Source organism: Neltuma alba, unplaced genomic scaffold, assembly GCF_004799145.2.
Source record: "Neltuma alba isolate B1F8T4 unplaced genomic scaffold, ASM479914v2 tig00013149_pilon, whole genome shotgun sequence".
In the NCBI taxonomy this organism is placed as follows: Eukaryota; Viridiplantae; Streptophyta; class Magnoliopsida; order Fabales; family Fabaceae; genus Neltuma; species Neltuma alba.
In genome coordinates this window covers 113,891-126,856 of record NW_021637462.1, presented here as the reverse complement: position 1 = coordinate 126,856, position 12,966 = coordinate 113,891, and the positions used below count along the sequence as shown (strand labels likewise).

General features: G+C 36.9%; 2 protein-coding genes across 2 annotated transcripts; both read left to right on the top strand.

Moving 5' to 3' along the window:
• Window positions 1–1,245: 1,245 nt before the first annotated feature.
• On the top strand, window positions 1,246–5,766 carry LOC114734864 (E3 ubiquitin-protein ligase SIS3). Its single transcript, XM_028922515.1, has 10 exons — window positions 1,246–1,519; window positions 1,620–1,658; window positions 1,825–1,891; window positions 1,988–2,061; window positions 2,915–3,053; window positions 3,134–3,226; window positions 3,438–3,503; window positions 4,237–4,356; window positions 4,579–4,692; window positions 4,989–5,766. Exons 1-10 carry the CDS (start codon window positions 1,491–1,493, stop codon window positions 5,388–5,390), a joined length of 1,143 nt encoding a protein of 380 aa, XP_028778348.1. The 5' UTR covers window positions 1,246–1,490; the 3' UTR covers window positions 5,391–5,766.
• A 1,277-nt stretch (window positions 5,767–7,043) lies between these two features.
• Window positions 7,044–12,651, top strand: LOC114734847 (protein EXECUTER 2, chloroplastic). The gene is made up of 11 exons (XM_028922496.1): window positions 7,044–7,532; window positions 7,866–7,982; window positions 8,100–8,165; window positions 9,008–9,114; window positions 9,185–9,266; window positions 9,711–10,397; window positions 10,913–11,039; window positions 11,136–11,305; window positions 11,403–11,477; window positions 11,790–11,882; window positions 12,194–12,651. Exons 1-11 carry the CDS (start codon window positions 7,191–7,193, stop codon window positions 12,293–12,295), a joined length of 1,968 nt encoding a protein of 655 aa, XP_028778329.1. The 5' UTR covers window positions 7,044–7,190; the 3' UTR covers window positions 12,296–12,651.
• Window positions 12,652–12,966: the final 315 nt, after the last annotated feature.

Below are 12,966 nucleotides of genomic sequence, written 5' to 3'. Positions count from 1 at the left end.
TAAGATAGTGGAGCTGGAGTGAAAGTGATGACAATGACCCACTTTGTAGTTCCTCAACAAGAAGAAGAAGAAGACACCCCGCGCAGTGCTGTCTCTTTAATTTGGAAACTCCACTACCGTGCTTACTGGTTGTAGCATTTACTTTGAGAAAAAAGACTGATACCGAATTGGGCAGGAACTTGTACTGCATGGGCTAATTGGATTCATTATGATTTATGACAACAAACGTCAAACAGGACTTCTATGCAAATTTATGAGTCCTTCCGCTAAAAAATATGATGTATGTGAGAGAGAGGATTTGTTTTTGTCCTCTTGATCCAAACATTTTAATGCATCTCTATCTGATCCCGCGGCTTCAACTCAAGCAAGGCAGGCTCTGTGTTGCCCTTACACACCTGAGTCTATAACAGAGTTGATAATCAGAACATCATTTATTTATTCCGTATCCATCGCTTCAGGCTTGTCTCACATTCAACTCCATATGGCCCGTCGCATCTGATTTTGGGGTATTTGGATGAAATCAAAACTATAATTTTAAAAGTGTTTTTACGATGTATGAAATAAATATGTGGAAGAATTTGTCTCGTTTTGCGAAAAAAATATTTTTGGGTACTTCCACATCTCAAATTAGATTTGAAGTCAGGATGAAATAAATTGAATGAGTACTTATTATTCATAATAATACACCAATATATTTCATAAAATGAGTGAGTACTTATTACTCGTTAATTTAACATACACATCAATTCTATCCTTTTATATTTTTAATAAAATAATTTAAAATATTTTTTGAAATGTCAGTTTTTTTAAGAAGTTTTAACTGTGGGTATTTTGAAAAATATATGCCATATTTATTATTATTATCTAATTTAATTAATTTTTTTTTAATGTAACTAAAATAGTTAAATAAATCCTATATTAAAAACAGGAGAAGTAATAATTATATTTTAAGCAATTCTCTTAAACCCGAACTTGTGTGAATGGCGAGATTTATCTGAAGAAAAAATGGTCACCCAAACAAGGCTTGCGCTCCGCTTCGAATCGAATTCAGCAGAAGCAAATCCGAAAAAGATAAAATAACAAACATAAAAAAGCGAACAAAAGAAGTTTCAAGTCAGTGACTGGACTAGCGTCGCAAGTAGCAAAATTCTTAACGGCGTGAGGTAACAGATCAGTGAACAAGTAGCTCAACACTTTTTTTTAGGCCAACCAAAAAGTAACTCCGCCTTGAAGTCAATCTTGTTGCCACTATTAACTTCACATCTTGATCAACTGTATTACTGTATCGCTTCGCTCTCCTCTCCATTCTCCCTGCACTGTTTGTTCATCTGGTTCTCGACCTGAGCCGATATCTTGGCCTTCGTTATACGATCCCATTCATGAAGGATTTGCCTCCGATTTCCCTTTATCTGGTTCATGCATTCGTCGCTGGTAGATTATCATCGTTGAAGGCTTCATTTTAGGGTTTTCCGGAATTGTTTGTCCTCCCCATGGCTATCAGAGGCGTTGATTTTAAGTGGTTTGTCTTAATTCTCTATCACATGCGTCCCCTTGTACTTCCAGTGCGATTGTACGCGCAACTTGTGTTTAAATTCTGATGCAAGCTTTGGTTTTTGCAGGTACGATGGTTTTTTCTTGTCCATGCTCGCTACCAGCGTGTATCCTTTTAATTTCGCCTCAAGAATTGAGGTTCTGGGTTCATTAATTATACCACTATTCCGCATTTCGAATTCGCACACGGTTTCTTTGTTTTTCCGCGCCCTCCCTCCCTCCCACACAGAAGATAAAAATTCCATTTGTTTTCTTAATTCATTTGATTTATAGAGTTATTGTCGCGATTAATTGGAAGCGGTATCATACCTGTACACACCCTTTGCACATATGGATTGTGGTGAGCTTCTCCTTTATGCTGTGCTGTTCGGTTTTCTATTCGAAGTTTATGGAATTTTTGTCATAATAATGTGGTGCTGTCTATTTCACTGTTCAGGTTGACTACTCTACCGTGTTTATCTTTCGGTTGATGATGTTTGTTGATAATGGACTTTCTGCTGGAATGGGTTTGTAAGGCCTCCCATCTTAAAATTTTGCGCTGATATATGATAAACACTTATGTTGAATTTTTCTTAACATTTATTCGAAGTTGAAATGTTGAATGAGCAGAATTTGCTTTGGGCTTATGCATCAATGAAGGAAACCCTGATAAAAACAGTATGAAAGATAAGGCGTGGAAATTCAGAATTCTCATTTCTTCGTCATGATCTAATTAACTGAAAACTAGCCCCAATATGAATGTACAAAAAATCTGTATTTTTTGATTGATAATGTTATGCACAAGATCATGGCATCATCAACTAAAAGCATGCTGATATTGATGTTGAAGTCAATCTACTGACTCTGCCACAACTGTATTTGATGTGATATGGATTACAATAGCACCACTTGGTTATGAACTGTAGAGAAGTTGATGCAATAGCCTAGTCATCTGCTTGAATATTCAATGCAGGAATGCCTGGAATGTGTGATGTGGAGTGAGATAAACCTCTGCTAGGTAAGAAAAGATGGGGTTTAATTGAGATTTGTGGAACATTAGATTTGGCCACGGGATTGTTATGCCTGGCAGTTCTATGGAGAAGATACTTCCAAAATGTGGAATTCTGGAAGTAATGCTTGCAGGGTTCAATTTTACTTGGCTTATTGCTGCATTTAAATCATTTAAATGCAAAGTCATTCATGGTTGCTTTCTGTCATGGTTGACTTCTAGGATTTTACCATACAATAAAATCCACTAAAGTATTTCTGGATCATTAATATTTAGTCGGCCAAAATGAAGTTCAATGATGTTATGACCAGTCAAATCCAGGCGCCGATTAAAGTGTTGCTTTCATTTTTCCAATTTTTCTGCCTTTTTTTGTAGAGACTTTGGGTGGCAGCAGAGATATGCTCGCTTCTGTGGAAGAGTAGTGGTCCTTTCAATCCTTGCTTTGCTTCTATATCCATTTCTATGGGCTTGGACTATCATTGGTACCCTCTGGTTCACTAGTGCCAGGAACTGTGTACGTCTTATTTTAATTCAAACCTCAGTGCTGTTTATGTAGAAAAGCTCAAGGCACATGATGCAAATATTTATCTGCAGTTGCCTGAAGAGGGTCAGAAATGGGGCTTCCTCATCTGGTTACTTTTCAGCTACTGTGGACTCCTTTGCGTTGCTTGCATGTCATTAGGCAAGGTTAGTGGTGCCCTATTATTACAAATTGGATGTTTAAGGATCGGGTTCCATGAGCAATGTTTATTCTGGCTCTGCATGTTATGCGTTGCTTACTTCCAGGGGATTATCTTCTGCCCCTTCCTGGGCATTGTTATTCATCTTTGTTGTCTGCAGGCTGCTGTTAAGGTATATGTTATTCTCTTCTTGATCTCGTTTAGCTTTTTTGTTGCAGTGGTTGGCCCGAAGACAAGCACATTTGTTACGTGCCCAGCAGGGTATTCCTGTGTCTGAATATGGAGTAAGCCTCACCTATGTTATACATGGCAGTATTAGTCGCATATTTCTTGGAAAATCCATACTGCTTACAGCATGAAGTTCCTCATTTTGGAGCATTTCTAACGTAATCTTGAACAACATGGATAGGAATTTCTCCTTTTCTTATTTTTATTTAAAGGAGAGGGACTGAAAAATTATTGTACTGTGTGCTATAGTGAATTTTTAGTCTATATCACTGCCCTGTATTGATTGTTGAGATTTGAAATTCTATCAATCCAGCATAGTATTGATGCTTGCTCATTGACAAATTTGTATTATGATCCTTTACTATTTCCTTTCTAGTTTTTATCATGATGTTTTACTCGCTAACTTTATTGTTTTGATTTGGTTTTTGGTAACCTCATCATTGTCTGCATTTTATGAATTCAATTATTCTGGTGACTGTGCTGGTTTTGATGCACCTTGTGATTTTTGTGGTACTGAGAGAAGTACTTCATTGTCATCATCATGAATCTTATGGACAATGTGTTGTTACCATTGTCTCCCTTCTGGCTTCTTTCCGGAGGCAATAAGATTAGTATTATTCTGTTCCTTCATTTCTTCATGGATGTTTCATATAGAGGATGTATTGGAGTATGGCTATAATTACGTTGTTACGCTTAGTAATCTAATTGTATAGTCATTTCTGATCTGTTTTTTCCTACTCTGACTATCAGACCGTTACAATCACTTTCTTCCTCTCTCTCTCTCTATAGATTCTGGTGGACATGATCCGAGTGCCTGATTGGGCATTTGAAGCTGCTGGTCAGGAAACAAGAGGTATGGGCCAAGATGCTGGTGCATATCATCCTGGACTTTACCTAACCCCAGCTCAGGTAATTTTAGTCGATATTTTGAAATCAACTTATTTTATATTCAAAACTTGTGCAAAGCAGCGGCATGTTACTTTACTCTGAACACTTTGAACTTCATCGCAAATGATCATGAATAAATTCTGCTGCTTAAGTGTTCTTCATGAAATAGTCATACTTTGCTAGTTTGCATATTTATTGACTTTCACAGCTGATAGTTTGAGTTCTTTTACGGGTTTGGCACAGAGAGAAGCAGTTGAAGCCTTAATTCAGGAGCTCCCAAAGTTCAGGTTGAAGGCTGTTCCAACTGACTGTAGTGAATGCCCCATCTGCTTAGAAGAATTCCACGAAGGGAATGAGGTATGCTTTTCAGTATTTTAAGGGTCTAAGCATAAATGATGCCTTAAGTTGTTTATCATATTGTTACTCAGAAACATGTTCTTTAATCAATTACTTGAATGGCTTGTGGGCCCTTTTGTACCAACTGAATATGTATACAGGGCAATGTTAAACAATTTAAATTTCAAATTGCTTTATATTTTCCTGTGTATTTTGATCTTTAATTTTCTGTGTGCTTCTAATTCTTGGAGCCATATACTTGTAAGAAACTTAAATGCAATAGCTGTGGAGTAAATAACGTTTTCAACTTGATGCAGGTCCGTGGCCTGCCTTGCGCTCATAATTTTCATGTTGAATGCATTGATGAGTGGCTTCGCCTTAATGTAAAATGTCCTCGGTGCCGCTGTTCAGTATTTCCAAATCTTGACCTTAGTGCTCTGTCCAATCTCCGTCCTGAATCAGAACGATCTTCTGCCAGTGTTGTGACAACAACGAGATATGTGAGGGGTCAACCTTCTAGTCAGAGTTATTTGTTGAGATTACAGGGTCTTCTTCGCCCAGTGCGTTCAGAAATTGCTGGGCCGGGTGGCGAGGTGGGTAATACTTTGGAAAATGCGGAGAATGGTAGTGTGCCTCAAGTGACACGAAATGCATCAATTAGAGGCCAAGGCCCTTCAGTCGAATGCATGCCCGTCAGTCTCTCCTCTGCACAAAACTAGATCGACTTTTTCATTACTTCTGTCATACTTTGAATCCATTCTAAGAAATTGAAGTCGAGTGTCCATATCTGGCCATTTTATGAAGCTATATAAAATGGTACATACATTCTAACCAGAAATTTTCGCATTTCATCATGATGAAATGAATTAATTTCCTTTTGGGGTGTTGTGAGGTAACAGAACCTGATAATATTAACCCACCGTACCCAAAGGGGGGTGGGGGGAGAATTCAGGCCTTTGGGTATTTGTGTTCTTGGATTTTCTCTCTTGGCTGACATAGATCAGAGATGCAGACGTGTAATTGTCTTTTTGTTCAGTGAAATGTAAAGAGTTAAAAATTCTCGTAGTTGTAAGCTGAATTTGGCCTCTTTTTTTCCCCCCTTCTTGCCTAACAGCCCCCCTTTTTATGTTCCCTTACGTGGAATAATTTCTTTTTACTTCAGGGCGGCAAGTTATTCTTGATAGATCGGCAAGTTGAAATTTTGCCTGAAAAGCTGGGTATGAAGGGAATTGGGCAACAAATCAGATCTTTTGAATTAATAAATTCATATTCATTTATGTGTTACCAGTGGTATTAGAGCCCGTCATTGTGTATTTCCGGAGGAGGATTTATTTATATTTCTTAGGACCCCAATTTTTTGTTTGTTTGACTTACAACTTCCTTTGGAATGGAGATAAGGTAGCTTTCATTATCCGGAAGTGATGCCATCGAAAATAATTCAAGGGTTATTAAACTGTCCGAATGGAATTTGGATTTTGGCCCATTCAAGTAAATGTGGTGTAAAAACCAGCTGGTGCCTGCTTCAGACACGTTCAGACTATGACTGCTAGGGTTCACAATCCATGGGCTTCCCTCCCACTGGATTCATTTTACACTAACAAATCAGATTTGGCCACTTGGGGTTGGCTCCCCGACAACCTCAGATTTGAGGAACGGAACACATGGCACCTATCGCTTTATTTCATATTTGCATGATTTTCTTACAGAATATTTTGACTTGTGGATGATGTTGGGCTGGGATTAATATAAATTGAACAATAGTAACATTTTCTGTCAACACAAAACAATAATCCTTTATTTTAGACGAAATTATGTTTATTGGCAGCAGTCCCTTTCAAGTCCATCTTTTGACCAATATTAAAATAAAATGCATACTCTTTTATTATAAAATATATTAATTCCGCTATATCAAATTTATTTACCCAAAAAAAAAATCATAATCTATAGAAATAGAAATATTTCGTGAATAATATACATTTTATACAAATGCATGATAAATACACTTTTTTATACGCACAATTTAATCTTGGTAAGATTTTTTTTATAGCAAGAAAAATTCTATAATGCGGAAATTAAATAAAATAGTAATAAATAACTATGACATATATAACTTTATCTTAAAAAATACCCCTCTTATTTTATTCTAATTTCATATTTTAACTTATTATTTTTAGCAAGTATCCCATAATCAATTTCTCCGGAAAGAAAACAAATATCCCCTGCCATGTAAAAAGAATTAAATCGATCAATCAATGAAAAAACAATTAATTCTTAAAACGGATTCGGCCATTATTTTTGCCACCAGGCATGCAGTTTTTATCGTCCGGCTCTTATGCCTCCGATTTTTTCCATCTTTTGGTCCACAATGATGACATATCAAGACAAAGTTTATCTCTATCCTCGCTGAGTCGCTGGTTGCTGTCACAGCGGAGTTAATCTCAGAAGACTGCTTTCCCGAAGAAAATCGAACCCTTGTAAGGAAACTGAGGCCTTACCTTAAAATAAACGGCGATAGAGTGATGGTGGTACCGGTGGCGAACACATGGGGAGTGGGACAAGCTCTCTCTAGCTCGCGACCAAGACCCTTCTCTGGTTCCGATGTCTATCCCAACCCAAAGAAATCAGTCGGCCTCAGTTTCGTTCTTGGTTGGGGCTGTGCTGTTCAAAGCAGGCTATCGATCTTCTCCCGTCGGAACCGCAAAAATTCAGACTTCTGTTGCCGTTGTGCAGCCGCAACACACAACAAGAACAACAGCAGCGACAATGGTAATGGTCCTTCTTCTTTGGATTGGGATTGGAATCGATGGAGCCGCCATTTCTCTGAAATTGAACAGGCCGAGAACTTTGCCTCTGTTCTTAAGGTACGCCTTTTGAATACTCATCTTGATTCATTTTGGTGCGCTTTAATTTCTTCAGCTTCCCTTTTCTTTTTTTCTCTTTCTTCCTTCGTTTTTGCCGTGTTCGGTGTTTGTGTTCTTTAGTTCTAGTTGTCTTTCCACCCTTGCTTTATGGAATTAGTATACATGTTATTTTGTCCGTCCTTCAACTTATCTGACTGGTCCTTTATTTTGTTGTGTTATTTGAGCGAAGTAATAATAAAGAACGACTAGTTTGCTGTTTGTGGGAAATAGACTACAAAAGCAAATTCCAAACGTAATTTGCTTAAGTATATGCAATCGTTCTATGCTTTTCAGTTTCAACTTGAAGAGGCGATTGAAAAGGAAGACTTTCAAGAAGCAGCAAAATTGAAAAGGGCTCTATCGGAAGCAACATCAATGGATAGTGTTGCTGATATCATGTCTCAGTTGAAGGCGAGATCACATTATAATTTATTAGAGACTCCAGACCTTCAACCTCTCTAATTATAGTATTGTCAATAATCTTTCTTTTTTTTTTGGTGTGAAAACATCTTTTTCTCTTTATTGCAGAGTGCCATAGATGAAGAGCGATACCATGAGGCTTCAAAATTATCTAGACATACTGGAAGTGGACTGGTATCTTTCTCAGTTGCTACTTCTGCCACCCGTCATTCTGCAGCATTTTTCTTGTAGTTTTTTATGATCTATTCTCAAGAACATTGGTTGATTCTTCCTGAAAGATGTAGTTTTGTTTTCCCCTTCCGTAATTATCTCTGCCTGCGGACAGCTGTAGATTTTGCCCTAGGTAAAAGCAGGAGTAATATTTAAGCCTTGATACTATCTCTGGTTCTTAATATAAGAGATTGTTTGCTTTTATTTTGGTCTTAAATATAAGACTTCAATCCACTTTACCTCTTATATTTATCAATTTTTTCTCAAAATAGTCCTTGTAATAAAGATAGTTCTAACCAATATACTTGATTAGCAAGGATATGTTAAGAAAGGCAAAACCTATTTATTACAAATAACTAAATTAATTTATTTAATATACTTAAATTAGTCAACTAGTTCTTATATTAAGGACCAAAGGTAGTATTAGAGATGTTTATCTTCCTTTTATTTTAAAAAAAAAAAAAATTTAGCATTATAGTGAAAATGAGTCAAGATTGAACTTAGAATCATTAAACGCTTAATTGGGAAGTGTTACATGGTAGGAGGAAGTCAACTTTACTGCTCTCAAGATTAAGAAGCTTTAAAAATGGGGAAATGGTGCCCTAAACTTAGCTATTGAAGGAACAAGGCGATGGTATTAAAGCTATGCTGCGGTATGAGGAGAATCAATGCCCACCTGGAAAGATGGCTTGTAGATAGTAGTATAAATGCATTGGTGCTTGTGAGCAATAATTATGGTCCTAACAGATATGTGATTGAGAATGACTATCTTAATGTCCGTTAATCATTCTTGTCATTATGTGCAGGTGGGTTGGTGGGTAGGCTATTCCAAAGATTCAGATGACCCCTTTGGCAGAATGATACGTATCAGTCCCAGTATGGGTAGATTTGTTGGCAAGAGTTACAGTCCAAGGTACAATCCTTCTCGTTTCCTCTTTGCCCTTCATTAATGTTTCAGTACTGCTTACTTTTGTTTGTTACAGACAGCTGGTCACAGGTTCTCCTGGGACTCCAGTTTTTGAGATTTATGTGGTGAAAAACGCTGATGACTCATATCATATGCAGGTAATATTCAAATTGTTTAGCTTGTTTGTTTTATCTTTTGGCCAATAAATGATGCTTGCTTTATATATTCTGTAAAATGCCACGAACATGAGTTACTAAGGCAGTCATAAGGGGTGCTCCCCGCCAAAAAAAAAAAACACAGAAGAGAGAAGTTTACAAGTGGAATAGTTGTTGATCTAATGGCTAGAAATGTCTCCAGGAATAGAGCGGAAAGATGAGCTTATAGGTTAAAACCTACTATATGTTTGCTTGTTTACCTCTGCCTACTTATGCTGACTGCACAGTGGGAAACCAATCATCTTAATGAAAATTTGTACCTGATGGGGATTTTCGCAAGCACAATCATGTTTTTCCATTGGCCTGCATTTATTGGGATTTTACTTTATTCATATCTTCCAGCTTCTGAATACTTCCGTAAGCAGTACATGTCATGTGTTTTGACAGGTGGTGTACTTGCGGCGAGCTAAAGGAAATTCAATGAGTAACTCTCCATCTGTGCCTGAGAAAAGCCCATCCAAACCTGAAGTTGAGAATGTTCCTCCAGTTGAAGTACAGGAGCATGAAGAGAAGGTTGAGAGAAGTGACGAGAAAAGCAGTACTATTGAGGGAGCAACTGAGGAGGGCATTAAAAATGTGATTAATTTTCTCAAAGAAAAAATTCCGGGATTGAAAGTCAAAGTCATGAACATTAGTGTTGAAGAGGAAGGGACTGAGGATAGTGATCCTGTGAAGCAATTGATGGAGGAAGAGAGTAATAAAACTAGCATCGATGAGAATCCTGAAGAGGATGTTAATAATCTGGATGAACCTGATGAGGTCACTTTACAGGGGGATAGTGATGCCTCTGGAGATGAAAAGGATTTGGATATGAAGCTTTTTATTGGTGGGGTTGTACACACTAATGAAGAAGCTCCTGCCAAAGATGAATTTACGCGTCTTCCAGCTGAAATAAAAGATTCACAAAGAGATTCTTTTGTCTTGCATATCCCTAGAAGAAATCTAGATTATGATATTAGAGAAAATAAATTATCCAATATCAAAGTGGCAGCTGTGGCAACACAAGGAGTCTCGGAGCTTATGCCTACTGATGTTGCTAAAGCATTTTGGAGTTCTGACAAAGTCTCTTCCAAGGTGAGATATTGTTAAATAATCTCGTTATTTATTTTCTGGTAAGTTATATACTAAGTAAGAAATATCTATTATGATTATCATAATTATGATATTATTTTTTGGTAAGAATATGAAGATTTTCATCATGATGAAAATGACACTCCCTGAATTTTCCTACAAAAGTATTCACATCCTATTTATAGACATGTCTAGTACTGAATGAGTGATGCGTTATCTTGATAAAGGCAGAACCTGTGGATAACTATATTATGAGTTCATTGTTATGTTTCTAAATAGTTTGACATAACTTGATTATCTTTGCCATTGCATATGTTCTAAGTAATCTTTTTCCAAATAAAACAATGACAGTGAGTTGTAAAATCATGGAATCTAGCCATGTATGCATCTAAAATTACCTAGAGATTATGAATTAAATTGTGGTTTCTGTCTGTCCCTCTTGTGAAATACTCTTGAGTTTTAGTTACAATGCCATGCTCTCCTTGATAATAAACGGAAAAATCTCGTACTTGATTTAGGTGTCCAAAAGTGTACGTGAAATTGTCAAACTTGCAATTAGTCAAGCACAGAAAAGAAGTAGATTATCCGAATACACGTCTTTCAGTCGGATTGTAACTTCACAAGGGGATTTAGACCCTTTTGATGGTGAGACTACTTGTACTTTGTTTTGATTATTTTCTTTGCAAGATGAGCCGAGAATGACTAAGAGAACGAGATGGAAATTTGCTGGTTGGCATGTAGGACTCTATGTTGGTGCATTTGGCCCTTACGGCACTGAAGTGGTGCAATTGAGGCGCAAGTTTGGACACTGGAGTGATCCGGGCAAGGAAAGCAATTCCTCAGATGTGGAGTTCTTTGAATATGTAGAGGCAGTGAAGTTGACTGGGGATCTTAATGTTCCTGCTGGCCAGGTTTTTGCATTTGAATCTCTCGATTCTTCTCATATTATATTCTCATATAATGTTTAAACATATTGATAAAATTAAAATTCGTATATTTGGTATTCAGGTGACATTTCGTGCAAAAATTGGGAGAGGCAATCGCAACACCAACCATGGGATGTATCCAGATGAATTAGGAGTGGTAATTACAGTTCACAGTTGGATATTGTGTTTTTGTACATATGGATGCATGCCCTTTTTTTTTTGGGGGGGGGGGGGGCGTATGGATGCATATTTATTTATAAATTTCTTTTCAAACCATCATGCTTGAGTTATGATCAATATTTGAAGATAATTTAATTTCATGCTTGCTGCTCTCTTTGTTTAAATTATATCTTTTTTTCAGTCTTGGGGTTACTCCAACTCTATTTTACTCGTAAGACTTGTCAATATTAGCACTTGGCATAGAAGGATTGAATTTTCCTTCAATATTGAATCATTTATGAATGAACAGGTGGCAAGTTATAAAGGTCAAGGGAGAATAGCTGACTTTGGCTTTCGAAACCCAAAATGGGTTGATGGAGAATTACTCCAACTTAATGGCAAGGTAAATTGGGAGTAAGATGTGTGGTAGGATTTCTTATGTGCTAAAGGCTCGGAAGTTTAAAATCATAGCAACATTGCTCCATACCGTTGAACATTGACTATTAAAATAGTAACATTGATCATTAACATTTTTAATGATAGGGGGCATATATTGCTATAATTTTAAACTTCTGGGACAAATTTGCACTAAAGAAAATTTCTAAGGCAAATTTACACCTTAATCCTAAAAAAATTTATGCTTTTCTCTATGAACCAACATGTATTACTGTGATTTCTTTTGACAGTTTTCCTTTTCTTTCCTACTATATTCAGGGCATTGGACCATACGTGAAAGGTGCAGATCTTGGTTTCCTTTATGTTGTTCCGGAGCAAAGCTTTCTTGTTATATTTAACCGATTGAAATTACCAGAGTGAGCTATAATAACCTAATCCTGTCATGATTTTTCTTCAACAATATGAGGCGGGAGTGGGGCACTTTGACGCTTGCCATGAGAGTATCATCTGAAACCTTTATGCAGGCGACTGTACTTTTTTTCTAGCCTTGTAGCCTTTCATGGTACAAAATATTCTTTCGTTCTTTTTTTCGGTTCTATACTGCATCTTGTGTATATCAGTTTTGCTTACAGACCAATTAGTGTGATAGGAACTCGGCAAGAAATTATAAGAGATATTTTTCTTTATACATTCTAGGTTATTAATGTACTTTTATCTCTCAAGACCTTTCTTGTGTATGGTGCATCTGAAGCAATCAACATGAGATTTTGGTTACATTGTTTCTTCTACTAAGATGGAAGACAAAAGCTCTATGTTCTATAAAAGAGATGGATATGCTAGTCTTATGGATTCTTCTGGAAGAATTCGCATGGTTAAGGAATTGTGATTGCAAAGTGACCCTATGTAAAGGACAAAGATGCTTTTCTTGTTGATAGCATAGGTGGATTCCTGCATGCATAGGAGAGGGCTGTGCTGAAGCATGAAAAGGTGTTTTTATGAGAAGTAGACCAGAGATTTGCTTTATGTGGCAAGTTGCTTCGCATGGTGGCAGTCATATATGAAATAGGATTATTTGTAAATGAAAAGGGTTG